This window comes from Oncorhynchus kisutch, linkage group LG4 (genome assembly GCF_002021735.2).
Source record: "Oncorhynchus kisutch isolate 150728-3 linkage group LG4, Okis_V2, whole genome shotgun sequence".
In the NCBI taxonomy this organism is placed as follows: Eukaryota; Metazoa; Chordata; class Actinopteri; order Salmoniformes; family Salmonidae; genus Oncorhynchus; species Oncorhynchus kisutch.
Window position 1 is genome coordinate 2,217,069 of NC_034177.2, and position 26,830 is coordinate 2,243,898.

A 26,830-nucleotide genomic window follows, 5' to 3' on the forward strand; every position below is an offset into this window, starting at 1 on the left:
TCAGGTTGTTATTAGTAGAGCAGGGCAGCCTTTCATAAGGTTGTTATTAGTAGAGTAGAGCAGCCTTTCATCAGGTTGTTATTAGTATAGTAGAGCAGCCTTTCATATGGTTGTTATTAGTAGAGTAGAGTAGCCTTTCATGAGGTTGTTATTAGTAGAGTAGAGTAGCCTTTCATGAGGTTGTTATTAGTAGAGTAGAGTAGCCTTTCATCAGGTTGTTATTAGTAGAGTAGAGTAGCCTTTCATCAGGTTGTTATTAGTAGAGTAGAGCAGCCTTTCATCAGGTTGTTATTAGTAGAGTAGAGTAGCCTTTCATCAGGTTGTTATTAGTAGAGTAGAGCAGCCTTTCATCAGGTTGTTATTAGTAGAGTAGAGATGCAGGGCAGCCTTTCATCAGGTTGTTATTAGTAGAGTAGAGATGCAGGGCAGCCTTTCATCAGGTTGTTATTAGTAGAGTAGAGCAGCCTTTCATCAGGTTGTTATTAGTATAGTAGTAGAGTAGAGCAGCAGGGCAGGCTTTCTTCAGGTTGTTATTAGTTGAGTAGAGCATCCTTTCATCAGGTTGTTATTACTGGAGTAGTGTAGCCTTTCATGAGGTTGTTATTAGTAGAGTAGAGCTGCAGGGCAGCCTTTCATCAGGTTGTTATTAGTAGAGTAGAGCAGCCTTTCATCAGATTGTTATTAGTGGAGTAGAGCTGCAGGGCAGCCTTTCATCAGGTTGTTATTTGTAGAGTAGAGCAGCCTTTCATGAGGTTGTTATTAGTAGAGTAGAGCTGCAGGGTAGCCTTTCATCAGGTTGTTATTAGTAGAGTAGAGCAGCCTTTCATCAGGTTGTTATTAGTAGAGTAGAGCAGCCTTTCATCAGGTTGTTATTAGTAGAGTAGAGCAGCCTTTCATCAGGTTGTTATTAGTAGAGTAGAGCAGCCTTTCATCAGGTTGTTATTAGTAGAGTAGAGTAGCCTTTCATCAGGTTGTTATTAGTAGAGTAGAGCAGCCTTTCATCAGGTTGTTATTAGTAGAGTAGAGCAGCCTTTCATCAGGTTGTTATTAGTAGAGTAGAGTAGAGCAGCAGGGCAGGCTTTCATCATGTTATTAGTAGAGTAGAGCAGCCTTTCGTCAGGTTGTTATTAGTAGAGTAGAGTAGAGCAGCAGGGCAGGCTTTCATCATGTTATTAGTAGAGTAGAGCAGCCTTTCGTCAGGTTGTTATTAGTAGACTAGAGCAGCCTTTCATGAGGTTGGTATTAGTAGAGTAGAGTAGAGCAGCAGGGCAGCCTTTCATCGGGTTGTTATTAGTAGAGTACAGCAGCCTTTCATCAGGTTGTTATTAGTAGAGTAGAGCTGCAGGGCAGCCTTTCATCAGGTTGTTATTAGTAGAGTAGAGCAGCCTTTCATCAGGTTGTTATTACTGGAGTAGAGTAGCCTTTCATGAGGTTGCTATTAGTAGAGTAGAGCTGCAGGGCAGCCTTTCATCAGGCTGTTATTAGTAGAGCAGGGCAGCCTTTCATAAGGTTGTTATTAGTAGAGTAGAGCAGCCTTTCATCAGGTTGTTATTAGTAGAGTAGAGCAGCCTTTCATATGGTTGTTATTAGTAGAGTAGAGCAGCCTTTCATCAGGTTCTTATTTGTAGAGTAGAGCAGCAGGGCAGCCTTTCATCAGGTTGTTATTAGTAGAGTAGAGCAGCCTTTCATCAGGTTGTTATTAGTAGAGTAGAGCAGCAGGGCAGCCTTTCATCAGGTTGTTATTAGTAGAGCAGCCTTTCATCAGGTTGTTATTAGTAGAGTAGAGCAGCCTTTCATCAGGTTGTTATTAGTAGAGTAGGGTAGCCTTTCATCAGGTTGTTATTAGTAGAGTAGGGTAGCCTTTCATCAGGTTGTTATTAGTAGAGTAGAGCAGCCTTTCATCAGGTTGTTATTAGTAGAGTAGAGTAGACTTTCATCAGGTTGTTATTAGTAGAGTAGAGCAGCCTTTCATGAGGTTGTTATTAGTAGAGTAGAGCAGCCTTTCATCAGGTTGTTATTAGTGGAGTAGAGTAGCCTTTCATGAGGTTGTTATTAGTAGAGTAGAGCTGCAGGGCAGCCTTTCATCAGGTGTTATTAGTAGAGTAGAGCAGCATTTCATCAGGTTGTTATTAGTAGAGTAGAGCAGCCTTTCATGAGGTTGTTATTAGTAGAGTGGAGCAGCCTTTCATCAGATTGTTATTAGTAGAGTAGAGCAGCCTTTCATGAGGTTGTTATTAGTAGAGTAGAGCAGCCTTTCATCAGGTTGTTATTAGTAGAGTAGAATAGAGCTGCAGGGCAGCCTTTCATGAGGTTGTTATTAGTAGAGTAGAGCTGCAGGGCAGCCTTTCATCAGGTTGTTATTAGTAGAGTATAGCAGCCTTTCATCAGGTTGTTATTAGTAGAGTAGAGCAGCAGGGCAGCCTTTCATCAGGTTGTTATTAGTAGAGTAGGGCAGCCTTTCATGAGGTTGTTATTAGTAGAGTAGCAGGGCAGCCTTTCATCAGGTTGTTATTAGTAGATTAGATTAGCCTTTCATCAGGTTGTTATTAGTTGAGTAGAGCAGCCTTTCATGAGGTTGTTATTAGTGGAGTAGAGTAGAGCAGCAGGGCAGCCTTTCATCAGGTTGTTATTAGTAGAGTAGACTTTCATCAGGTTGTTATTAGTAGAGTAGAGCAGCCTTTCATCAGGTTGTTATTAGTAGAGTAGAGCAGCCTTTCATCAGGTTGTTATTAGTAGAGTAGAGCAGCCTTTCATCAGGTTGTTATTAGTAGAGTAGAGTAGCCTTTCATCAGGTTGTTATTAGTAGAGTAGAGCAGCCTTTCATCAGGTTGTTATTAGTAGAGTAGAGCAGCCTTTCATCAGGTTGTTATTAGTAGAGTAGAGTAGAGCAGCAGGGCAGGCTTTCATCATGTTATTAGTAGAGTAGAGCAGCCTTTCGTCAGGTTGTTATTAGTAGAGTAGAGTAGAGCAGCAGGGCAGGCTTTCATCGTGTTATTAGTAGAGTAGAGCAGCCTTTCGTCAGGTTGTTATTAGTAGACTAGAGCAGCCTTTCATGAGGTTGGTATTAGTAGAGTAGAGTAGAGCAGCAGGGCAGCCTTTCATCGGGTTGTTATTAGTAGAGTAGAGCTGCAGGGCAGCCTTTCATCAGGTTGTTATTAGTAGAGTAGAGCTGCAGGGCAGCCTTTCATCAGGTTGTTATTAGTAGAGTAGAGCAGCCTTTCATCAGGTTGTTATTACTGGAGTAGAGTAGCCTTTCATGAGGTTGCTATTAGTAGAGTAGAGCTGCAGGGCAGCCTTTCATCAGGTTGTTATTAGTAGAGCAGGGCAGCCTTTCATAAGGTTGTTATTAGTAGAGTAGAGCAGCCTTTCATCAGGTTGTTATTAGTATAGTAGAGCAGCCTTTCATATGGTTGTTATTAGTAGAGTAGAGCAGCCTTTCATCAGGTTGTTATTAGTAGAGTAGAGCTGCAGGGCAGCCTTTCATCAGGTTGTTATTAGTAGAGCAGCCTTTCATCAGGTTGTTATTAGTAGAGCAGGGCAGCCTTTCATCAGGTTGTTATTAGTAGAGTAGAGCAGCCTTTCATCAGGTTCTTATTTGTAGAGTAGAGCAGCAGGGCAGCCTTTCATCAGGTTGTTATTAGTAGAGTAGAGCAGCCTTTCATCAGGTTGTTATTAGTAGAGTAGAGCAGCAGGGCAGCCTTTCATCAGGTTGTTATTAGTAGAGCAGCCTTTCATCAGGTTGTTATTAGTAGAGTAGAGCAGCCTTTCATCAGGTTGTTATTAGTAGAGTAGGGTAGCCTTTCATCAGGTTGTTATTAGTAGAGTAGAGCAGCCTTTCATCAGGTTGTTATTAGTGGAGTAGAGTAGCCTTTCATGAGGTTGTTATTAGTAGAGTAGAGCTGCAGGGCAGCCTTTCATCAGGTTGTTATTAGTAGAGTAGAGCAGCCTTTCATCAGGTTGTTATTAGTAGAGTAGAGCAGCCTTTCATGTAGTTGTTATTAGTAGAGTGGAGCAGCCTTTCATCAGATTGTTATTAGTAGAGTAGAGCAGCCTTTCATGAGGTTGTTATTAGTAGAGTGGAGCAGCCTTTCATCAGATTGTTATTAGTAGAGTAGAGCAGCCTTTCATGAGGTTGTTATTAGTAGAGTAGAGCAGCCTTTCATCAGGTTGTTATTAGTAGAGTAGAATAGAGCTGCAGGGCAGCCTTTCATGAGGTTGTTATTAGTAGAGTAGAGCTGCATGGCAGCCTTTCATCAGATTGTTATTAGTAGAGTATAGCAGCCTTTCATCAGGTTGTTATTAGTAGAGTAGAGCAGCAGGGCAGCCTTTCATCAGGTTGTTATTAGTAGAGTAGGGCAGCCTTTCATGAGGTTGTTATTAGTAGAGTAGCAGGGCAGCCTTTCATCAGGTTGTTATTAGTAGATTAGATTAGCCTTTCATCAGGTTGTTATTAGTTGAGTAGAGCAGCCTTTCATGAGGTTGTTATTAGTGGAGTAGAGTAGAGCAGCAGGGCAGCCTTTCATCAGGTTGTTATTAGTAGAGTAGAGCAGCCTTTCATCAGGTTGTTATTAGTAGAGTAGAGCAGCCTTTCATGAGGTTGTTATTAGTAGAGTAGAGCAGCAGGGCAGCCTTTCATCAGGTTGTTATTAGTAGAGTAGACTTTCATCAGGTTGTTATTAGTAGAGTAGAGCAGCCTTTCATCAGGTTGTTGTTAGTAGCTCTAGGTTCTAGTCTAAGATCACTATCAGGGAAGGTGAATTACTTTATCACTGTCTCTCTAATATTCCTCACAGGAATTGAACAAGTGGATTAGCTAATAGAGTCTCTGGTGGATTTTCTAGTTTCTATTCAGGTAGCAGAATAATATACATGGTGGAGAGAGACAGGGGCTTGTTTAGGTAGGAGATAACACTGTGAACAAAGGGACCTTACAGTTCCACTGTACTGGATAAGGCAGCCTGCCAGAGATACAACACTTCTTTAACCTATCCTCGCCCCATTGCCTCCTTGAACAAAGTCCACATGATTACTGGAACACCATGCAGAGACAGACCACACCTTGGCTCCAAGGCCGGACTCAGAGTCCGCATCCCAAATGGCAACCTATTCCCTATGTAGTGCACTACTTTTGACCGGGGCCCATAGGGTTCCTATATAGGGAATATTGTTCCATTTCAGATGCATCCAGAGTAGTAAGTCATCCAGTCTGGTCTTGAAGGGTTCAGTCAATGGAACACAGGGCGTGTCTCTAGTCTGTATTTTATAAGGCCTCAGCAGCCAATTATAAAGATCAGTGGCTAGTTGCACTACAAAAAAAATAATTTGACCAGGTTCCCATGAAGCAATTGTAATCGACAGTCCCACCACAACATAACCTAGAGTTTTTTTTGGGGGGGGGGGGGTTTGCAAAGTGTAGTCAGTGTTTGATTTCATTGTGTATTAGAAACATAGTTTTTACATCATCCTGGGGGAATGTTGTCCAAGGTTGCAACAGTAACCAAGGGGGGCAGGGCTTTGTGAAGGGTCCGTTTAGGGGAGGCTTCATCTGTCTACAATCTTCAACCAATGGGAGGTGATTCGTGACAAAAAATTTGCTCAGTCATGACTGGAATAGAGAAACATCTGTTGCTAGGCACCCAGAACCTGATCTCCTAGCAACAGTGCCAGTTGGGATTGGGGGATTGTGGAGGTGGGCAGGGAGATGATGTGAGGAGATGGGGGGCCTGTTCTGTTGGAGGCAGACAGGTGGTGTGCTGCTCGGGGAGAGAGAGCTCAGAGGACAAGGTGTAATAACACTGATAACCGAGGCGTGACCAGCTAGCCGTGTATAGCAGTCTTTTGCTGGCCGCTACAGCCAACAGAGAAATAGGTTTTGAAATGGCACCTGTCTGTCGTCACCGTGTGCTCAGCTCTTACTGTTTCCTATCAGGTTGTTTAGTAATATGTTGGAAGTGTAAAGACCAAACAACTGTGTTTCATGCAGAAAATCCTGACCAGATATTACATTGTATGTGCTGCTATTCAATGACTAATTGGATTAAGGAATCCAGATTGTCCAGAAATTACATTATGCGCTGCTATTCAATGACTATTTTTGGTATTTTTTTCTTTTACCTTTATTTAACCAGGCAAGTCAGTTAAGAACAAATTCTTATTTTCAATGACGGCCTAGGAACAGTGGGTTAACTGCCTGTTCAGGGGCAGAACGACAGATTTGTACCTTGTCAGCTCGGGGATTCGAACTAGCAACCTTTCGGTTACTAGTCCAACGCTCTAACCACTAGGCTACCCTGCCGACTAATTGGATGAAGGAATCCAGATTGATTAGCTCATATGGACATTGTGTGTTGTCTTTGTTCCTTACATTAGGTATTCATTCAGTAACAGATTGAATTGCTGTAGTTCCTATAAAAAGGAGATGTATAAAGTCATAGAAACAATCATCTGTCTCTGTCTCTGTCTCTCTGTCTCTCTGTCTGTCTGTCTCTCTGTCTGTCTGTCTCTCTGTCTGTCTCTCTGTTTGTCTGTCTGTCTCTCTGTCCGTCTCTGTCTGTTTGTCTGTCTGTCTGTCTCTCTGTCTGTCTCTGTCTGTTTGTCTCTCTCGGTTTGTCTCTCTCTCTCTCTGTCTCTCTGTCTCTGTCTCTCTCTCTGTCTCTCTCTCTGTCTCTCTCTGTCTCTCTCTCTCTCTGTCTGTCTGTCTCTCTCTGTCTCTGTCTCTGTCTGTTTGTCTCTCTCTTTCTCTGTCTCTCTCTGTCTCTCTCTGTCTCTCTCTCTGTCTCTGACTCTCTCTCTGTCTCTCTCTCTGTCTGTCTCTGTCTCTGTCTCTGACTCTCTCGCTCTGTGTCTGTCTGTCTGTCTGTCTGTTTGTCTCTCTCTCTCTCTGTCTCTCTCTGTCTTTCTCTCAAGTCAATTCAATTGACTTTATTGACATGGCAAGTTCATTATTGACATTGTCAAAGTATACATATCGGAAAATTAAATATATATATAACTAAATGGTGGGACCAACAACAATAATAATAGTAGTAGTGGACATGGGATTACCATTAACAACAACTACAACAACAACAATATTAATGAGAACAACAATACATTAAAGCAATGGTAGTGGACCAGTGTCAACATGACTGAGAAGACACATGACCTGGTAGTGGACCAGTGTCAACATGACTGAGAAGACACATGACCTGGTAGTGGACCAGTGTCAACATGACTGAGAAGACACATGACCTGGTAGTGGACCAGTGTCAACATGACTGAGAAGACACATGACCTGGTAGTAGACCAGTGTCAACATGACTGAGAAGACACATGACCTGGTAGTAGACCAGTGTCAACATGACTGAGAAGACACATGACCTGGTAGTGGACCAGTGTCAACATGACTGAGAAGACACATGACCTGGTAGTAGACCAGTGTCAACATGACTGGGAAGACACATGACCTGGTAGTGGACCAGTGTCAACATGACTGAGAAGACACATGACCTGGTAGTAGACCAGTGTCAACATGACTGAGAAGACACATGACCTGGTAGTGGACCAGTGTCAACATGACTGAGAAGACACATGACCTGGTAGTGGACCAGTGTCAACATGACTGAGAAGACACATGACCTGGTAGTGGACCAGTGTCAACATGACTGAGAAGACACATGACCTGGTAGTAGACCAGTGTCAACATGACTGAGAAGACACATGACCTGGTAGTGGACCAGTGTCAACATGACTGAGAAGACACATGACCTGGTAGTGGACCAGTGTCAACATGACTGAGAAGACACATGACCTGGTAGTGGACCAGTGTCAACATGACTGAGAAGACACATGACCTGGTAGTAGACCAGTGTCAACATGACTGAGAAGACACATGACCTGGTAGTGGACCAGTGTCAACATGACTGAGAAGACACATGACCTGGTAGTGGACCAGTGTCAACATGACTGAGAAGACACATGACCTGGTAGTGGACCAGTGTCAACATGACTGAGAAGACACATGACCTGGTAGTGGACCAGTGTCAACATGACTGAGAAGACACATGACCTGGTAGTGGACCAGTGTCAACATGACTGAGAAGACACATGACCTGGTAGTGGACCAGTGTCAACATGACTGAGAAGACACATGACCTGGTAGTGGACCAGTGTCAACATGACTGAGAAGACACATGACCTGGTAGTGGACCAGTGTCAACATGACTGAGAAGACACATGACCTGGTAGTAGACCAGTGTCAACATGACTGAGAAGACACATGACCTGGTAGTGGACCAGTGTCAACATGACTGAGAAGACACATGACCTGGTAGTGGACCAGTGTCAACATGACTGAGAAGACACATGACCTGGTAGTAGACCAGTGTCAACATGATTGAGAAGACACATGACCTGGTATGAAAGACAAAACAAAACAAGATGGGAAATATTATCGACTACTTTGCACTTTTCACTGGCTGTCCCTCAGGTTGTGGCAGGAGGACACATATTTGGCTGCCAAAACTACACATTTTGGCTTTTCACCCAATAAATATTTGATATTTTCTTCATCTTTTATAGTTTCAAATTATTTGTATTGAATTATTTTGGGAAAGAAATATTCTCTCAGGTCTGAGTATTTGTCACAGTGCAATAGGAAATGCAGCTCTGTCTCTACCTCTCCTCTGGAGCAGAGTGAGCACAGCCTCTCTGTCTCTCTCTCTCACTCTCACATTCACTCAATTCAAGGACTTATTGAAGTAGATCATGAACAGTAAACATTACACTCACAGACGTTCCAAAAGAATAAAGACATTTCAAATGTCATATGTCTATATGAAACTGTATGTTTTGTTTACTCCATGTGTAACTCTGTGTTGCTGTATGTGTCGAATTGCTACACTTTATCTTGGCCAGGTCGCAGTTGTAAATGAGAACTTGTTCTCAACTAGCCTACCTGGTTAAATAAAGGTGTTCTCAACTAGCCTACCTGGTTAAATAAAGGTGTTCTCAACTAGCCTACCTGGTTAAATAAAGGTGTTCTCAACTAGCCTACCTGGTTAAATAAAGGTGTTCTCAACTAGCCTACCTGGTTAAATAAAGGTGTTCTCAACTAGCCTACCTGGTTAAATAAAGGTGTTCTCAACTAGCCTACCTGGTTAAATAAAGGTGTTCTCAACTAGCCTACCTGGTTAAATAAAGGTGTTCTCAACTAGCCTACCTGGTTAAATAAAGGTGTTCTCAACTAGCCTACCTGGTTAAATAAAGGTGTTCTCAACTAGCCTACCTGGTTAAATAAAGGTGAAATAAAAATAAAATAAATATACAATGTTGCAACGATGTGCAAAAGGGAAAATGAAGAAGCATAATTATGGGTTGTATTTACAATGGTGTTTGTTCTTCACTGGTTGACCTTTTCTCGTGGCAACAGGTCACAAATATTGCTGCTGTTATGGCACACTGTTATTTCACCCAGTAGATATGGGAGTTTATCAAAATTGATTTGTGGATCTGTGTAATCTGAGGGAAATATGTGTCTCTAATATTGTCATATATTTGGCAGGAGGTTAGTTCAGTTCAGGTTAGCAGATGTTAATGGTCACAAACACATGGTTAGCAGATGTTATTGGTCACATACACATGGTTAGAAGATGTTATTGGTCACATACACATGGTTAGCAGATGTTATTGGTCACATACACATGGTTAGCAGATGTTATTGGTCACATACACATGGTTAACAGATGTTATTGGTCACATACACATGGTTAGCAGATGTTATTGGTCACATACACATGGTTAGCAGATGTTATTGGTCACATACACATGGTTAGCAGATGTTATTGGTCACATACACATGGTTAGCAGATGTTAATGCGAGTGTAGCGAAATGCTTGTGCTTCTAGTTCCGACAGTGCAGTAATAACCAACAAGTAATCTAACCTAACAATTTCACAACAACTACCTTACACACAAGTAGAGTACAGTATATACATATGAGATGAGTAATGTAGGGTATGTAAACATTATATAAAGTAGCATTGTTTAAAGTCACTAGTGATACATTTATTACATCCAGTGTTTTATTATTATAGTGGCTAGAGATTTGAGTCAGTATGTTGGCAGCAGCCACTCAATGTTAGTGATAGCTGGTTAACAGTCTGATGGCCTTGAGACAGAGAGATGAGTCAGTGTGTTGGCAGCAGCCACTCAATGTTAGTGATAGCTGGTTAACAGTCTGATGGCCTTGAGATAGAGAGATGAGTCAGTATGTTGGCAGCAGCCACTCAATGTTAGTGATAGCTGTTTAACAGTCTGATGGCCTTGAGACAGAGATTTGAGTCAGTATGTTGGCAGCAGCCACTCAGTGTTAGTGATAGCTGTTTAACAGTCTGATGGCCTTGAGACAGAGAGATGAGTCAGTATGTTGGCAGCAGCCACTCAATGTTAGCTGTTTAACAGTCTGATGGCCTTGAGACAGAGAGATGAGTCAGTATGTTGGCAGCAGCCACTCAATGTTAGCTGTTTAACAGTCTGATGGCCTTGAGACAGAGAGATGAGTCAGTATGTTGGCAGCAGCCACTCAATGTTAGTGATGGCTGTTTAACAGTCTGATGGCCTTGAGACAGAGAGATGAGTCAGTATGTTGGCAGCAGCCACTCAATGTTAGTGGTGGCTGTTTAACAGTCTGATGGCCTTGAGATAGAGATTTGAGTCAGTATGTTGGCAGCAGCCACTCAATGTTAGTGATGGCTGTTTAACAGTCTGATGGCCTTGAGACAGAGATTTGAGTCAGTATGTTGGCAGCAGCCACTCAATGTTAGTGATGGCTGTTTAACAGTCTGATGGCCTTGAGACAGAGATTTGAGTCAGTATGTTGGCAGCAGCCACTCAATGTTAGTGGTGGCTGGTTAACAGTCTGATGGCCTTGAGACAGAGATTTGAGTCAGTATGTTGGCAGCAGCCACTCAGTGTTAGTGGTGGCTGTTTAACAGTCTGATGGCCTTGAGACAGAGAGATGAGTCAGTATGTTGGCAGCAGCCACTCAATGTTAGTGATGGCTGTTTAACAGTCTGATGGCCTTGAGACAGAGAGATGAGTCAGTATGTTGGCAGCAGCCACTCAATGTTAGTGGTGGCTGGTTAACAGTCTGATGGCCTTGAGACAGAGAGATGAGTCAGTATGTTGGCAGCAGCCACTCAATGTTAGTGGTGGCTGTTTAACAGTCTGATGGCCTTGAGACAGAGATTTGAGTCAGTATGTTGGCAGCAGCCACTCAATGTTAGTGATGGCTGTTTAACAGTCTGATGGCCTTGAGACAGAGATTTGAGTCAGTATGTTGGCAGCAGCCACTCAATGTTAGTGATGGCTGTTTAACAGTCTGATGGCCTTGAGACAGAGAGATGAGTCAGTATGTTGGCAGCAGCCACTCAATGTTAGTGGTGGCTGTTTAACAGTCTGATGGCCTTGAGACAGAGATTTGAGTCAGTATGTTGGCAGCAGCCACTCAATGTTAGTGATGGCTGTTTAACAGTCTGATGGCCTTGAGACAGAGAGATGAGTCAGTATGTTGGCAGCAGCCACTCAATGTTAGTGGTGGCTGTTTAACAGTCTGATGGCCTTGAGACAGAGAGATGAGTCAGTATGTTGGCAGCAGCCACTCAATGTTAGTGGTGGCTGTTTAACAGTCTGATGGCCTTGAGACAGAGATTTGAGTCAGTATGTTGGCAGCAGCCACTCAATGTTAGTGATGGCTGTTTAACAGTCTGATGGCCTTGAGACAGAGATTTGAGTCAGTATGTTGGCAGCAGCCACTCAATGTTAGTGGTGGCTGTTTAACAGTCTGATGGCCTTGAGACAGAGATTTGAGTCAGTATGTTGGCAGCAGCCACTTAATGTTAGTGATGGCTGTTTAACAGTCTGATGGCCTTGAGACAGAGATTTGAGTCAGTATGTTGGCAGCAGCCACTTAATGTTAGTGATGGCTGTTTAACAGTCTGATGGCCTTGAGACAGAGATTTGAGTCAGTATGTTGGCAGCAGCCACTCAGTGTTAGTGATAGCTGTTTAACAGTCTGATGGCCTTGAGATAAAAGCTGTTTTTCAGTCTCTCGGTCCCAGCTTTGATTCACCTGTACTGACCTCGCCTTCTGGATGATAGCGGGGTGAACAGGCAGTGGCTCGGGTGGTTGTTGTCCTTGTTGATCTTTATGGCCTTCCTGTGACATCGGGTGCTGTAGGTGTCACGGAGGGCAGGTCGTTTGCCCCCGGTGATGCGTTGTGCAGACCTCACTACCCTCTGGAGAGCCTTACAGTTGTGGGCGGAGCAGTTGCCGTACCAGGCGGTGATACAGCCCGCCAGGATGCTCTCGATTGTGCATCTGTAGAAGTTTGTGAGTGTTTTCGGTGACAAGCCAAATTTCTTCAGCCTCCTGAGGTTGAAGAGGCGCTGCTGCGCCTTCTTCACCACGCTGTCTGTGTGGGTGGACCAATTCAGTTTGTCCGTGATGTGTACGCCGAGGAACTTAACTTACTACCCTCTCCACTATTGTCCCGTCGATGTGGAAGGGGGGGTGCTTTCTCTGCTGTTTCCTGAAGTCCACGATCATCTCCTTTGTTTTGTTGACGTTGAGTGTGAGGTTATTTTCCTGACACCACACTCCGAGGGCTCTCACCTCCTCCCTGTAGGCCGTCTTGTCGTTGTTGGTAATCAAGCCTACCACTGTAGTGTTGTCCGCAAACTTGATGATTGAGTTGGAGGCATGTATGAGAACGCACCCTTGTGGGTCCCCGGTGTTGAGGATCAGCGGGGTGGAGATGTTGTTTCCTACCTCACCAACTTGCTCGTCAGAAAGTCCAGGACCCAGTTGCACGAGCTTAATGATGAGTTTGGTGGTGTTGAATGCTGAGCTGTAGTCATTGAACAGCATTCTTACATAGGTATTCTTCTTGTCCAGATGGGATAGGGCCGTGTGCAGTGTGATGGCGTCGTTGGACCTATTTGGGGCTGTATGCAAACTGAAGTGGGACTAGGGTGGCCGGTAAGGTGGAGGTGATATGATCCTTAACTAGTCTCTCAAAGCACTTCATGATGACAGAAGTGAGGGCTAGTCGGGGTGATAGAGTAGTTTTTATTTATTTATTTAACAGTCTTTTTATTTTATTTTATTTTATTTCACCTTTATTTAACCAGGTAGGCTAGTTGAGAACACCTTTATTTAACCAGGTAGGCTAGTTGAGAACACCTTTATTTAACCAGGTAGGCTAGTTGAGAACACCTTTATTTAACCAGGTAGGCTAGTTGAGAACACCTTTATTTAACCAGGTAGGCTAGTTGAGAACACCTTTATTTAACCAGGTAGGCTAGTTGAGAACACCTTTATTTAACCAGGTAGGCTAGTTGAGAACACCTTTATTTAACCAGGTAGGCTAGTTGAGAACACCTTTATTTTACCAGGTAGGCTAGTTGAGAACACCTTTATTTAACCAGGTAGGTGAGTTGAGAACACCTTTATTTAACCAGGTAGGCGAGTTGAGAACACATTTATTTAACCAGGTAGGCGAGTTGAGAACAAGTTCTCATTTACAACTGTGACCTGGCCAAGATAAAGCAAAGCAGTGCGACACAAACAACAGCACAGAGTTACACATGGAATAAACAAGCGTACAGTCAATAATATAATAGAAAAAGTCTATATACAGTGTGTGTAAATGAGGTAGTATAAGGGAGGTGAGGGAATATATAGGCCATAGTGGCGAAATTATTACAATATAGCAATTATACACTGGAGTGATAGATGTGCAGAAGATTAATGTGCAAGTAGAGATACTGGGGTGCAAAGAAGAAAAATAAATAACAGTATGGGGATGAAGTAGCTGGATGGGATATTTACAGATGGGCCAGTGAAATATACCTGCTGGAGTGCGTGCTACGGGTGGGTGCTGCTATGGTGACCAGTGAGCTGAGATAAGGCTTTACCTAGCGACTTATAGATGACCTGGAGCCAGTGGGTTTGGTGGCGAATATGAAGCGAGGACCAGCCAACGAGAGCATACAGGTCACAGTGGTGGGTAGTATACGGGACTTTGGTGACAAAACGGATGGCACCGTGATAGACTGCATCCAATTTGCTGAGTAGAGTGTTAGAGGCTATTTTGTAAATGACATCCCTGAAGTCAAGGATCGGTAGGATAGTCAGTTTTACGATGGTATGTTTGGCAGCATGACTGAAGGATGCTTTGTTGCAAAATAGGAAGCCGATTCTAGATTTAACTTTGGATTGGAGATGATTGTGAGTCTGGAAGGAGAATTTACAATCCAACCAGAAACCTAGGTATTTGTCGTATTCGGTTCTGACTTGTCGTATTCTAAGTCAGAACTGTCCAGAGTAGTGATGCTGGACGGGCGGGCAGGTGTGGGCAGCGATCGGTTGAAGAGCATGCATTTAATTTTACTTGCATTTAAGAGCAGTTGGAGGCATTGAAGCTCGTCTGGAGGTTTGTTAACACAGCGTCCAAAGAAGGGCCAGAAGTATACAGAATGGTGTCGTCTGCGTAGAGGTGGATCAGAGAATCACCAGCAGCAAGAGCGACATCATTGATGTATGCAGAGAAGCGAGTCGGCCCGAGAATTGAACCCTGTGGCACCTCCATAGAGACTGCCAGAGGTCTGGACAACAGGCCCTCCGATTTGACACACTGAACTCTGTCTGAGAAGTAGTTGATGAACCAGGCGAGGCAGTCATTTGAGAAACCAAGGCTGTTGAGTCTGCTGATAAGAATGTGGTGATTGACAGAGTCGAAAGCCTTGGCCAGGTCAATGAATACGGCTGCACAGTAATGTCTCTTATCGATGGCGGTTATGATATCGTTTAGGACCTTGAGCGTGGCTGAGGTGCACCCATGACCAGCTCGGAAACCAGATTGCAAAGCAGAGAAGGTACGGTGGGATTGGAAATGGTCAGTGATCTGTTTGTTAACTTGACTTTCAAAGACCTTAGAAAGGCAGGGTAGGATATATATATGTCTGTAGCAGTTTGGGTCTATAGATTGGTAATCAACAGATTGGTAACAGGGGTTGCAACAATGGCGGCGGATAATTTTAGAAAGAGAGGGTCCAGATTGTCTAGCCCAGCTGATTTGTTCGGGTCCAGGTTTTGCAGCTCTTTCAGAACATCTGCTATCTGGATTTGGGTGAAGGAGAAGCTGGTGGTGACCGTGTTCCTAGCCTCAGTGCAGTGGGCAGCTGGGAGGAGGTGCTCTTGTTCTTCATGGACTTTACAGTGTCCCAGAACCTTTTGGAGTTAGAGCTACAGGATGCATATTTCTGTTTGAAAAGCTAGCCTTTGCTTTCCTGACTGACTGTGTGTTTTGGTTCCTGATTTCCCTGAACAGCTGCATATCGTGGGGACTATTCGATGTTATTGCAGTCCGCCACGGATGTTTTTGTGCTGGTCAAGGGCAGTCAGGTCTGGAGTGAACCAAGAGCTACATCTATTCCTGGTTCTACATTTTTTTAATGGGGCAGGCTTATTTAAGATGGTAAGGAAATTACTTTTAAAGAATGACCAGGCATCCTCGACTGACGGGATGAGGTCAATATCCTTCCAGGATACCCGGGCCAGGTCGATTAGAAAGGCCTGCTCACTGAAGTGTTTTAGGGAGAGTTTGACAGTGATGAGGGGTGGTCGTTTGACCGCGGACCCATAGCGGATGCAGGCAATGAGGCAGTGATCCTGATTGAAAACAGCAAAGGTGTATTTTGAGGGCAAGTTGGTTAATAATAATGTCTATGAGGGTGCCCATGTTTACGGATTTAGGGTTGTAACCTGGTGGTTTCCTTGATAATTTGTGTGAGATTGAGGGCATCTAACTTAGATTGTAGGACTGCTGGGGTGTTAAGCATATCCCAGTTTAGGTAACCTAACAGTACGAACTCTGAAGATAGATGGGGGGCAATCAGTTCACATTTGGTGTCCAGGGCACAACCGCAAGCTGTAACAGGAGGCAACAGTGAGAGACTTATTTCTGGAGAGATACATTTTTTTTTTTATTAGCCCAAGCCCCATACGATATTTAAAGTCCGAGGGGTATTCAGGTCATCCCCATAAGAGTTAACAGGCATAAGGTCATCTGCAGCTTTTTGTCCAGTGAGCTGAGAATTTGCCCAAGTCCATTGGCCAATCATGGTGAGAGCAGAGCAGACTGAGCATTCAACAGACCTCCCCACCTTATAGGGATGGGCAACTCCAGTCCTCGGGGACCAGAGAGGGCTCATTATTTCCCCCCGTCCCTAGCAAACACAGCTGATTTGATACTCATTGCATTTTGTGGCCCGTTGATTATTGGAGATCTGTTAGCTGGGGTCTGGATTCAGGACAATAGGCAGATGGGTCACAACCCCGGTTTTTGTAAGGGCTGTCTGATAACTGAAGCTATAATGTTGAAGGGGGTCTGTCCGTAGCCTACTGTCAGTCTACCGTCTGACTAGTGGACCTTCCCCTGACAGAGCTGTCCTGAACACATCCAGGACCATATCTGCTTTCCATACTGAGCCTGTTACGAGCCTGTTATGTCATGGACTTCCTCTCTCTCTCTGTCTCTCTCTCTCTCTACAGCCCTGACAGGAAAGATCCTCCACTCCATCTCAGCAGCAGGTTTTGAGATCTCAGCCCTGCAGATGGTAAGTAGCCTACATAGTCAGTCATCATAGTCAAATCTGTGCCATGCCACGGGGACCCACGGGTGGTGATGATGATGGTGTTAACCTGTTTAGACCCACGGGTGGTGATGATGATGGTGTTAACCTGTTTAGACCCACGGGTGGTGATGATGATGGTGTTAACCTGTTTAGACCCACGGGTGGTGATGATGATGGTGTTAACCTGTTTAGACCCACGGGTGGTGATGATGATGGTGTTAACCTGTTTAGACCCACGGGTGATGATGATGATGGTGTTAACCTGTTTAGACCCATGGGTGATGATGATGATGGTGTTAACCTGTTTAGACCCACGGGTGATGATGATGATGGTGTTAACCTGTTTAGACCCACGGGTGATGATCATGATGGTGTTAACCTGTTTAGACCCACGGGTGGTGATGATGATGGTGTTAACCTGTTTAGACCCACGGGTGATGATGATGATGGTGTTAACCTGTTTAGACCCACGGGTGATGATGATGATGGTGTTAACCTGTTTAGACCCACGGGTGATGATGATGATGGTGTTAACCTGTTTAGAACCATGGGTGATGATGATGCCGTTAACTTCTTTGGGATAGGGGGCAGCATTTTCACTTTTGGATGAAAAGCATGCCCAGAGTAAACTGCCTCCTCCTCAGTCCCAGATGCTAATATATTATTATTAGTATTGGATAGAAAACACTCTAAAATGGTTTGAATGATGTCTGTGAGTATAACAGAACTCCATATGGCAGGCAAAACCCTGAGAAAGAATCCAACCAGGAAGTGGGAAATCTGTGGTCTGTAGTTTTTGAACTCAGCCCTATCGAATACACAGTGGAATATGGGTCAAGTTGCACTTCCTAAGGCTTCCACTAGATGTCAACCGTCTTTAGAACGTTGTTTCAGGCTTCTACTGTGAAGTGGGACCGGATGAGAGCTCTTTGAGTCAGTGGTCTGGCAGAGAGCCAGGTCCTGGTCGCGTGCATTTCACATGATTAGTGACCTGCGTTCCATTGCTTTTCTACAGACAATGGAATTATTATTATTATTATGAACATTTATGATAAAAACATCCTAAAGATTGATTCTATACTTAGTTTGACAAGTTTCTTCGACCTGTAATATAACTTTTTGTCCGACTGGACCTGAACGTGCGTTTGGATTTGTTTACCGAACGCGCGTTTGGATTTGTTTACCAAACTCCCTAACAAAATAAGCTGTTTGGACATAAATCAACATAAATGATGGACATGATCGAACAAAACAAATATTTATTGTGGAACTGCAATTCCTGGGAGTGCATTCTGATGAAGATCATCAAAGGTAAGTGAATATTTATAATGCTATTTCTGACTAATGTTGACTGCGCAACATGGCAGATATTTATTTTGGCTAGTTTGGGCTCTGAGCGCCGTTTTCAGATTATGCTTTTTCTAAATCTGACACAGCGTGTGCATTAAGAGAAGTGTATCTAAAGTTCCATGCATAACACTTGAATTTTCATCAACATTTATAATGAGTATTTCTGTGAATTCATGTGGCTCTCTGCACAATCGGCGCATGTTTTAGAACTACTGAACGTAACGCGCCAATGTAAAATGAGATTTTTTTAATATAAATATGCACTTTATCGAACAAAACATACATGTATTGTGTAACATGAAGTCCTATGAGTGTCATCTGATGAAGATCATCAAAAGTTAGTGATTCATTTTATCTCTATTTGTGCTTTTTGTGACTCCTCTCTTTGGCTGGAAAAATGGCTGGGTTTTTCTGTGAGTTGGTGGTGACCTAACATAATCGTTTGTGGAGCTTTCACTGTAAAGCATTTTTGAAATCAGACACTGGGTTAACGAGAATGTTATCTTTAAAATGGTGCCTAATACTTCTTTGTTTGAGAAATTAGATTTATGAGATTTCTGTTGATTTGTATTTGGCGCCCTGCAATTTCATTGGCTGTTGGCGAGGGGTTCCCAGACAGGTTAACCTGTTTAGACCTACGGGTGGTGATGATGATGGCGTTAACCTGTTTAGACCCACAGGTGATGGTGATGGCATTAACCTGTTCAGATACACGGGTGATGATGATGGTGTTAACCTGTTTAGACCCACGGGTGATGGTGATGGCATTAACCTGTTCAGATACACAGGTGATGATGATGGTGTTAACCTGTTTAGACCCATGGGTGATGGTGATGGCATTAACCTGTTTAGATACACGGGTGATGATGATGGTGTTAACCTGTTTAGATACACTGGTGATGATGATGGTGTTAACCTGTTTAGATACACGGGTGATGATGATGGTGTTAACCTGTTTAGACCCACGGGTGATGGTGATGGCATTAACCTGTTTAGATACACGGGTGATGATGATGGTGTTAACCTGTTTAGATACACGGGTGATAATGATGGTGTTAACCTGTTTAGATACACGGGTGATGATGATGGTGTTGACCTGTTTAGACCCACGGGTGATGATGATGGTGTTAACCTGTTTAGACCCACGGGTGATGATGGCATTAATCTGTTTAGACCCACGGGTGGTGATGGTGTTAATCTGTTTAGACCCACGGGTGATGATGATGGCGTTAACCTGTTTAGACCCACGGGTGATGGTGATGGCATTAACCTGTTTAGACCCACGGGTGATGATGATGGTGTTAACCTGTTTAGACCCACGGGTGATGATGATGGCGTTAACCTGTTTTGACCCACGGGTGATGATGATGATGATGGCGTTAACCTGTTTAGACCCACGGGTAATGATGATGATGATGGCGTTAACCTGTTTACACCCACGGGTGGTGATGGTGATGATGATGGTGTTAACCTGTTTAGACCCACGGGTGATGATGATGGTGTTAACCTGTTTAGACCCACGGGTGATGATGATGGCGTTAACCTGTTTTGACCCACGGGTGATGATGATGATGGCGTTAACCTGTTTTGACCCACGGGTGATGATGATGGCATTAACCTGTTTAGACCCACGGGTAATGATGATGATGATGATGATGGCGTTAACCTGTTTAGACCCACACCGTACATTCACTGCTGAGATCAGTGACCTTTCATAGCTCTGCCAGAGGCTGCCCTCGCCTCTCTGTTCTTCTGGAAGGGGTCTCTGTCAGGCTGCCCTCGCCTCTCTGTTCTTCTGGAAGGGGTCTCTGCCAGGCTGCCCTCGCCTCTCTGTTCTTCTGGAAGGGGTCTCTGCCAGAGGCTGCCCTCGCCTCTGTTCTTCTGGAAGGGGTCTCTGTCAGGCTGCCCTCGCCTCTCTGTTCTTCTGGAAGAGGTCTCTGCCAGGCTGCCCTCGCCTCTCTGTTCTTCTGGAAGGGGTCTCTGCCAGGCTGCCCTCGCCTCTCTGTTCTTCTGGAAGGGGTCTCTGCCAGGCTGCCCTCGCCTCTCTGTTCTTCTGGAAGGGGTCTCTGCCAGGCTGCCTTCGCCTCTCTGTTCTTCTGGAAGGGGTCTCTGTCAGAGGCTTCCCTCGCCTCTCTGTTCTTCTGGAAGGGGTCTCTGCCAGAGGCTGCCCTCACCTCTGTTCTTCTGGAAGGGGTCTCTGTCAGGCTGCCCTCGCCTCTCTGTTCTTCTGGAAGAGGTCTCTGCCAGAGACTGCCCTCGCCTCTCTGTTCTTCTGGAAGGGGTCTCTGCCAGGCTGCCCTCGCCTCTCTGTTCTTCTGGAAGGGGTCTCTGCCAGGCTGCCCTCGCCTCTCTGTTCTTCTGGAAGGGGTCTCTGCCAGAGGCTGCCCTCGCCTCTCTGTTCTTCTGGAAGGGGTCTCTGCCAGAGGCTTCCCTCGCCTCTCTGTTCTTCTGGAAGGGGTCTCTGCCAGAGGCTTCCCTCGCCTCTCTGTTCTTCTGGAAGGGGTCTCTGCCAGAGGCTTCCCTCGCCTCTCTGTTCTTCTGGAAGGGGTCTCTGCCAGAGGCTTCCCTCGCCTCTCTGTTCTTCTGGAAGGGGTCTCTGCCAGAGGCTTCCCTCGCCTCTCTGTTCTTCTGGAAGGGGTCTCTGCCAGGCTGCCCTCACCTCTCTGTTCTTCTGGAAGGGGTCTCTGCCAGGCTGCCCTCACCTCTCTGTTCTTCTGGAAGGGGTCTCTGCCAGGCTGCCCTCGCCTCTCTGTTCTTCTGGAAGGGGTCTCTGCCAGAGGCTTCCCTCGCCTCTCTGTTCTTCTGGAAGGGGTCTCTGCCAGGCTGCCCTCACCTCTCTGTTCTTCTGGAAGGGGTCTCTGCCAGGCTGCCCTCACCTCTCTGTTCTTCTGGAAGGGGTCTCTGCCAGGCTGCCCTCGCCTCTCTGTTCTTCTGGAAGGGGTCTCTGCCAGGCTGCCCTCACCTCTCTGTTCTTCTGGAAGGGGTCCCGGCCCTGTGCATCCCAATTACTTTAATTTGTGTAGCACATTTAATTGCAGAGAAATCTCAAAGAAGAACAAAATAACTAAACAAAGAATTCAAAAATAATCAAGACCGTTAAAATGACAGGGGCACGGTAGGGAGAGAGTGATGGACAGTGGCAGGCAGGGGCACAGTAGGGAGAGAGTGAGTGATGGACAGTGTTGACCCTGGGGCAGGCAGGGGCACAGTAGGGAGAATGTGATGGACAGTGGCAGGCAGGGGCACAGTAGGGAGAGAGTGATGGACAGTGTTGACCCTGGGGCAGGCAGGGGCACAGTAGGGAGAGAGTGATGGACAGTGTTGACCCTGGGGCAGGCAGGGGCACAGTAGGGAGAGAGTGATGGACAGTGTTGACCCTGGGGCAGGCAGGGGCACAGTAGGGAGAGAGTGATGGACAGTGTTGACCCTGGGGCAGGCAGGGGCACAGTGGATCACTCGTGGTTTTGTGTCTCTAATCACACATGGAGCTGAAGCATTGTGTTGTACTGTGGTACTTAGGCCTGTGACGGTAGTTTAATAACTATGTAACTAACTGTTATGAATGAATAAAATAACAGTCAAAGCCGTTTAAATAGGTCTTCATTCATTTTAGGATGTTCTGATATTTGTATACATTTTATTTTAATGTGTATAAACTTTACTGAACAGCAGGAGTATTTACTTAATGATTAAAAGCAATTGTTTTGCTAACTTGGTCTGTCTATTAAACGTTCTACATCTCCTCCTCTTTCCACCTGGCCTCTGATGCTCCAGCAGATATCTGCTAGATGTGTAGAGTGATGCTGGAGCAGCTATCTGCTAGAGGTGTAGAGTGATGATGCTGGATCAGCTATCTGCTAGATGTGTAGAGGTGTAGAGTGATGCTGGAGCAGCTATCTGCTAGATGTGTAGAGTGATGCTGGAGCAGCTATCTGCTAGAGGTGTAGAGTGATGATGCTGGAGCAGCTATCTGCTAGATGTGTAGAGGTGTAGAGTGATGCTGGAGCAGCTATCTGCTAGATGTGTAGAGTGATGCTGGAGCAGCTATCTGCTAGAGGTGTAGAGTGATGATGCTGGAGCAGCTATCTGCTAGATGTGTAGAGGTGTAGAGTGATGCTGGAGCAGCTATCTGCTAGATGTGTAGAGTGATGCTGGAGCAGCTATCTACTAGAGGTGTAGAGTGATGCTGGAGCAGCTATCTGCTAGATGTGTAGAGTGATGCTGGAGCAGCTATCTGCTAGATGTGTAGAGGTGTAGAGTGATGCTGGAGCAGCTATCTGCTAGATGTGTAGAGGTGTAGAGTGATGCTGGAGCAGCTATCTACTGGAGGTGTAGAGTGATGCTGGAGCAGCTATCTGCTAGATGTGTAGAGGTGTAGAGTGATGCTGGAGCAGCTATCTACTAGAGGTGTAGAGTGATGCTGGAGCAGCTATCTGCTAGATGTGTAGAGGTGTAGAGTGATGCTGGAGAAGCTATCTGCTAGAGGTGTAGAGTGATGCTGGAGCAGCTATCTGCTAGAGGTGTAGAGTGATGATGCTGGAGCAGCTATCTGCTAGATGTGTAGAGGTGTAGAGTGATGCTGGAGCAGCTATCTGCTAGATGTGTAGAGTGATGCTGGAGCAGCTATCTACTAGAGGTGTAGAGTGATGCTGGAGCAGCTATCTGCTAGATGTGTAGAGTGATGCTGGAGCAGCTATCTGCTAGATGTGTAGAGGTGTAGAGTGATGCTGGAGCAGCTATCTGCTAGATGTGTAGAGGTGTAGAGTGATGCTGGAGCAGCTATCTACTGGAGGTGTAGAGTGATGCTGGAGCAGCTATCTGCTAGATGTGTAGAGGTGTAGAGTGATGCTGGAGCAGCTATCTACTAGAGGTGTAGAGTGATGCTGGAGCAGCTATCTGCTAGATGTGTAGAGGTGTAGAGTGATGCTGGAGAAGCTATCTGCTAGAGGTGTAGAGTGATGCTGGAGCAGCTATCTGCTAGATGTGTAGAGGTGTAGAGTGATGCTGGAGCAGCTATCTACTGGAGGTGTAGAGTGATGCTGGAGCAGCTATCTGCTAGAGGTGTAGAGTGATGCTCCAGCAGCTATCTGCTAGAGGTGTAGAGTGATGCTGGAGCAGCTATCTGCTAGAGGTGTAGAGTGATGCTGGAGCAGCTATCTACTAGAGGTGTAGAGTGATGCTGGAGCAGCTATCTGCTAGATGTGTAGAGGTGTAGAGTGATGCTGGAGCAGCTATCTACTGGAGGTGTAGAGTGATGCTGGAGAAGCTATCTGCTAGAGGTGTAGAGTGATGCTGGAGCAGCTATCTGCTAGAGGTGTAGAGTGCTATAGACTCTGGCACTTCAGTAAAAACATCATTTGATGGACTTTCTTTTATACAATGCACGTTTTCATTCCTTGCTAGTAAATAAATAAATCAGTATTCCTTTTTTTTTTTAAGGTTGTATGTGTCTGACTATTCATTCATTATTCAACAGCAGTGGACAAGGTTGTTCTGTCTCTAAGGACAGTGATGCTGTGTCAAACAGACAATGTGCCAACCTTCTCCAACCTGGCAGGTATGATTTGATACGGAATCCTTTCTTCATTTGTAGACTAATGCTCATCCGGCCCGGTCCTGGCCGATATCAAACACAATGTTATTTGTCACATAGACATATTTAGCAGATGTTATTGCGGGTGTAGTGAAATGCGTTGTGTTCCTAGCTCCAACAGCGCAGTAATATCTAACAATACACAACAATACACAACAATACACAACAATACACACAAATCTAAAGTAAAAGAATGGAATTAAGAAATATCAGGACGAGCCATGTCTTAGTCCGGAGTATAAATACAGTACAATGATCTGTAAGGTCCCTCAAGTTGAGCAGGGAGTCCAGGGAGGTTTTCCAATGCCTTGCAAAGAAAGGGACCTATTGGTAGATGGGTTATTATTAAATACAAAAATACAAATAAACAGACATTGAATACCCCTTAGAGCATGGTGAATGTATTAATTACATTTTGGATGGTGTATCAATACACCCAGTCATTACAAAGATACAGGCGTCCTTCCTAACTCAGTTGCCGGAGAGGAAGGAAACTGTTCAGGGATTTCAACATGAGGCCAATGGTGACTTTAAAACGGGTACATAGTTTAATGGCTGTGATAGGAGAAAAATGAGGATGGATCAACATTGTAGTTACTCCACAATACTAACCTAAATGAAAGAGTGAAAAGAAGGAAACCTGTACAGAATATAAATATTCCCAAACATTCATCCTGTTTGCAATAACGCACGTAAGTAAAACTTAAAGGAAATTAACTTTATGGGTGGGTTGCACAACAGTGATTAACTCTTAAACAAGATTAAATCAAGGTTTATCTACTAATCTTGTTGCACCAAATGTAAAACCTATTTTTAAATTAATCCCAGTTAAATATAATCCTTCCTCTAATCTAAATTTAGTTTTCACTTTAAACCCAGATTAATTTTAAACATGTTTCTCAATGAATAATAATTAATAAAAAAAATAATTTAGATTGGGAGATGAATTCTAAACTGCCACTTGAGGTGGTTGAACTGATGAAATGGGCAGCATATCTACTGTGGAGAGACCCAAACGAGCTCCTCAGAGAACAATTAGAGACGGGTTGAATCCTGTTGAGTTTTATGATAGCCTACGAGTTGAATGAGTTCATTATTAACTTTCCCACCAATTGAATTGGGGTTTATGTTATGCCCCGCCTTAATACGAATGCTGATGTTATGTAACATGCTATAAAGGGCCTGATAACGGTAACATTGTAGTGAAGTTGCTTTTACGTCAGTTTTACCAGTTATTTATGCTTACTAAATATTAGTGGGTTGAGTTGTCCGTCGTCATCATAGGGGTTATGGAAAAGGGGCCAACTGCTGGGGAATCATCTCGAATATCTTCTGGGAGAGAGGATCATGAATTCCCTTGGACGGAGGCCCCCCTCTGGTCTGAAATAGCCCCCTCCACTGCTGGGGAATCATCTCGAATATCTTCTGGGAGAGAGGATCATTGTTGGTTAAGGGCTTATAAGTAAGCATTTCACTGTGAGGTCTACTACACCTGTTGTATTCAGCATTTCACTGTGAGGTCTACTACACCTGTTGTATTCAGCATTTCACTGTAAGGTCTACTACACCTGTTGTATTCAGCATTTCACTGTAAGGTCTACTACACCTGTTGTATTCAGCATTTCACTGTAAGGTCTACTACACCTGTTGTATTCAGCATTTCACTGTGAGGTCTACTACACCTGTTGTATTCAGCATTTCACTGTAAGGTCTACTACACCTGTTGTATTCAGCATTTCACTGTAAGGTCTACTACACCTGTTGTATTCAGCATTTCACTGTAAGGTCTACTACACCTGTTGTATTCAGCATTTCACTGTAAGGTCTACTACACCTGTTGTATTCGGCATTTCACTGTAAGGTCTACTACACCTGTTGTATTCAGCATTTCACTGTAAGGTCTACTACACCTGTTGTATTCAGCATTTCACTGTGAGGTCTACTACACCTGTTGTATTCAGCATTTCACTGTAAGGTCTACTACACCTGTTGTATTCAGCATTTCACTGTGAGGTCTACTACACCTGTTGTATTCAGCATTTCACTGTAAGGTCTACTACACCTGTTGTATTCAGCATTTCACTGTAAGGTCTACTACACCTGTTGTATTCAGCATTTCACTGTAAGGTCTACTACACCTGTTGTATTCGGCGTATGTGACATAAAATGTGATTTGATTTAATCTGGTAAAGGCCTGTTTTCAGTAGTTTAGGCTACATTACGTCATTCATTACGGCGTCCTCTCTTTGAAGAACATACGTCAACGCCCCTGTCATTGAATGTCTGCAACAGCATATTATGGGATGTGATGCAAATAAACGACAGAAAACACATCTGACTTTGTTTGAATGGTTTTGTGCGTCGAAAATAGGATCTGTATAAATAATCAATTAAAAAAATATGATATATTTAACAACGACAACAAAAATGCCGGTGATCGTGTACATCGGGGCGGCAGGGTAGCCTAGTGGTTAGAGTATAGAGGTGGCAGGGTAGCCTAGTGGTTAGAGTGTAGATGCGGCAGGGTAGCCTAGTGGTTAGAGTGTAGAGGTGGCAGGGTAGCCTAGTGGTTAGAGTGTAGAGGCGGCAGGGTAGCCTAGTGGTTAGAGTGTAGAGGCGGCAGGGTAGCCTAGTGGTTAGAGTGTAGAGGCGGCAGGGTAGCCTAGTGGTTAGAGTGTAGAGGCGGCAGGGTAGCCTAGTGGTTAGAGTGTAGAGGCGGCAGGGTAGCCTAGTGGTTAGAGTGTAGAGGTGGCAGGGTAGCCTAGTGGTTAGAGTGTAGAGGCGGCAGGGTAGCCTAGTGGTTAGAGTGTAGAGGCGGCAGGGTAGCCTAGTGGTTAGAGTGTAGAGGCGGCAGGGTAGCCTAGTGGTTAGAGTGTAGAGGTGGCAGGGTAGCCTAGTGGTTAGAGTGTAGAGGTGGCAGGGTAGCCTAGTGGTTAGAGTGTAGAGGCGGCAGGGTAGCCTAGTGGTTAGAGTGTAGATGCGGCAGGGTAGCCTAGTGGTTAGAGTGTAGAGGTGGCAGGGTAGCCTAGTGGTTAGAGTGTAGAGGCGGCAGGGTAGCCTAGTGGTTAGAGTGTAGAGGCGGCAGGGTAGCCTAGTGGTTAGAGTGTAGAGGCGGCAGGGTAGCCTAGTGGTTAGAGTGTAGAGGCGGCAGGGTAGCCTAGTGGTTAGAGTGTAGAGGCGGCAGGGTAGCCTAGTGGTTAGAGTGTAGAG

The 26,830-nt window shown here is 44.7% G+C and overlaps 1 protein-coding gene across 6 annotated transcripts in view; it reads left to right on the forward strand.

Moving 5' to 3' along the window:
• nme7 (NME/NM23 family member 7) overlaps nucleotides 1–26,830 on the forward strand; it is a 142,385-nt gene that overhangs the window by 72,913 nt on the left and 42,642 nt on the right. For all 6 annotated transcript variants that reach the window (XM_031822294.1, XM_031822291.1, XM_031822290.1 and 3 more), the window contains one exon: nucleotides 16,595–16,659. In XM_031822294.1, the coding sequence (XP_031678154.1) occupies nucleotides 16,595–16,659 (65 nt within the window). The remainder of the gene's footprint in view (nucleotides 1–16,594; nucleotides 16,660–26,830) is intronic.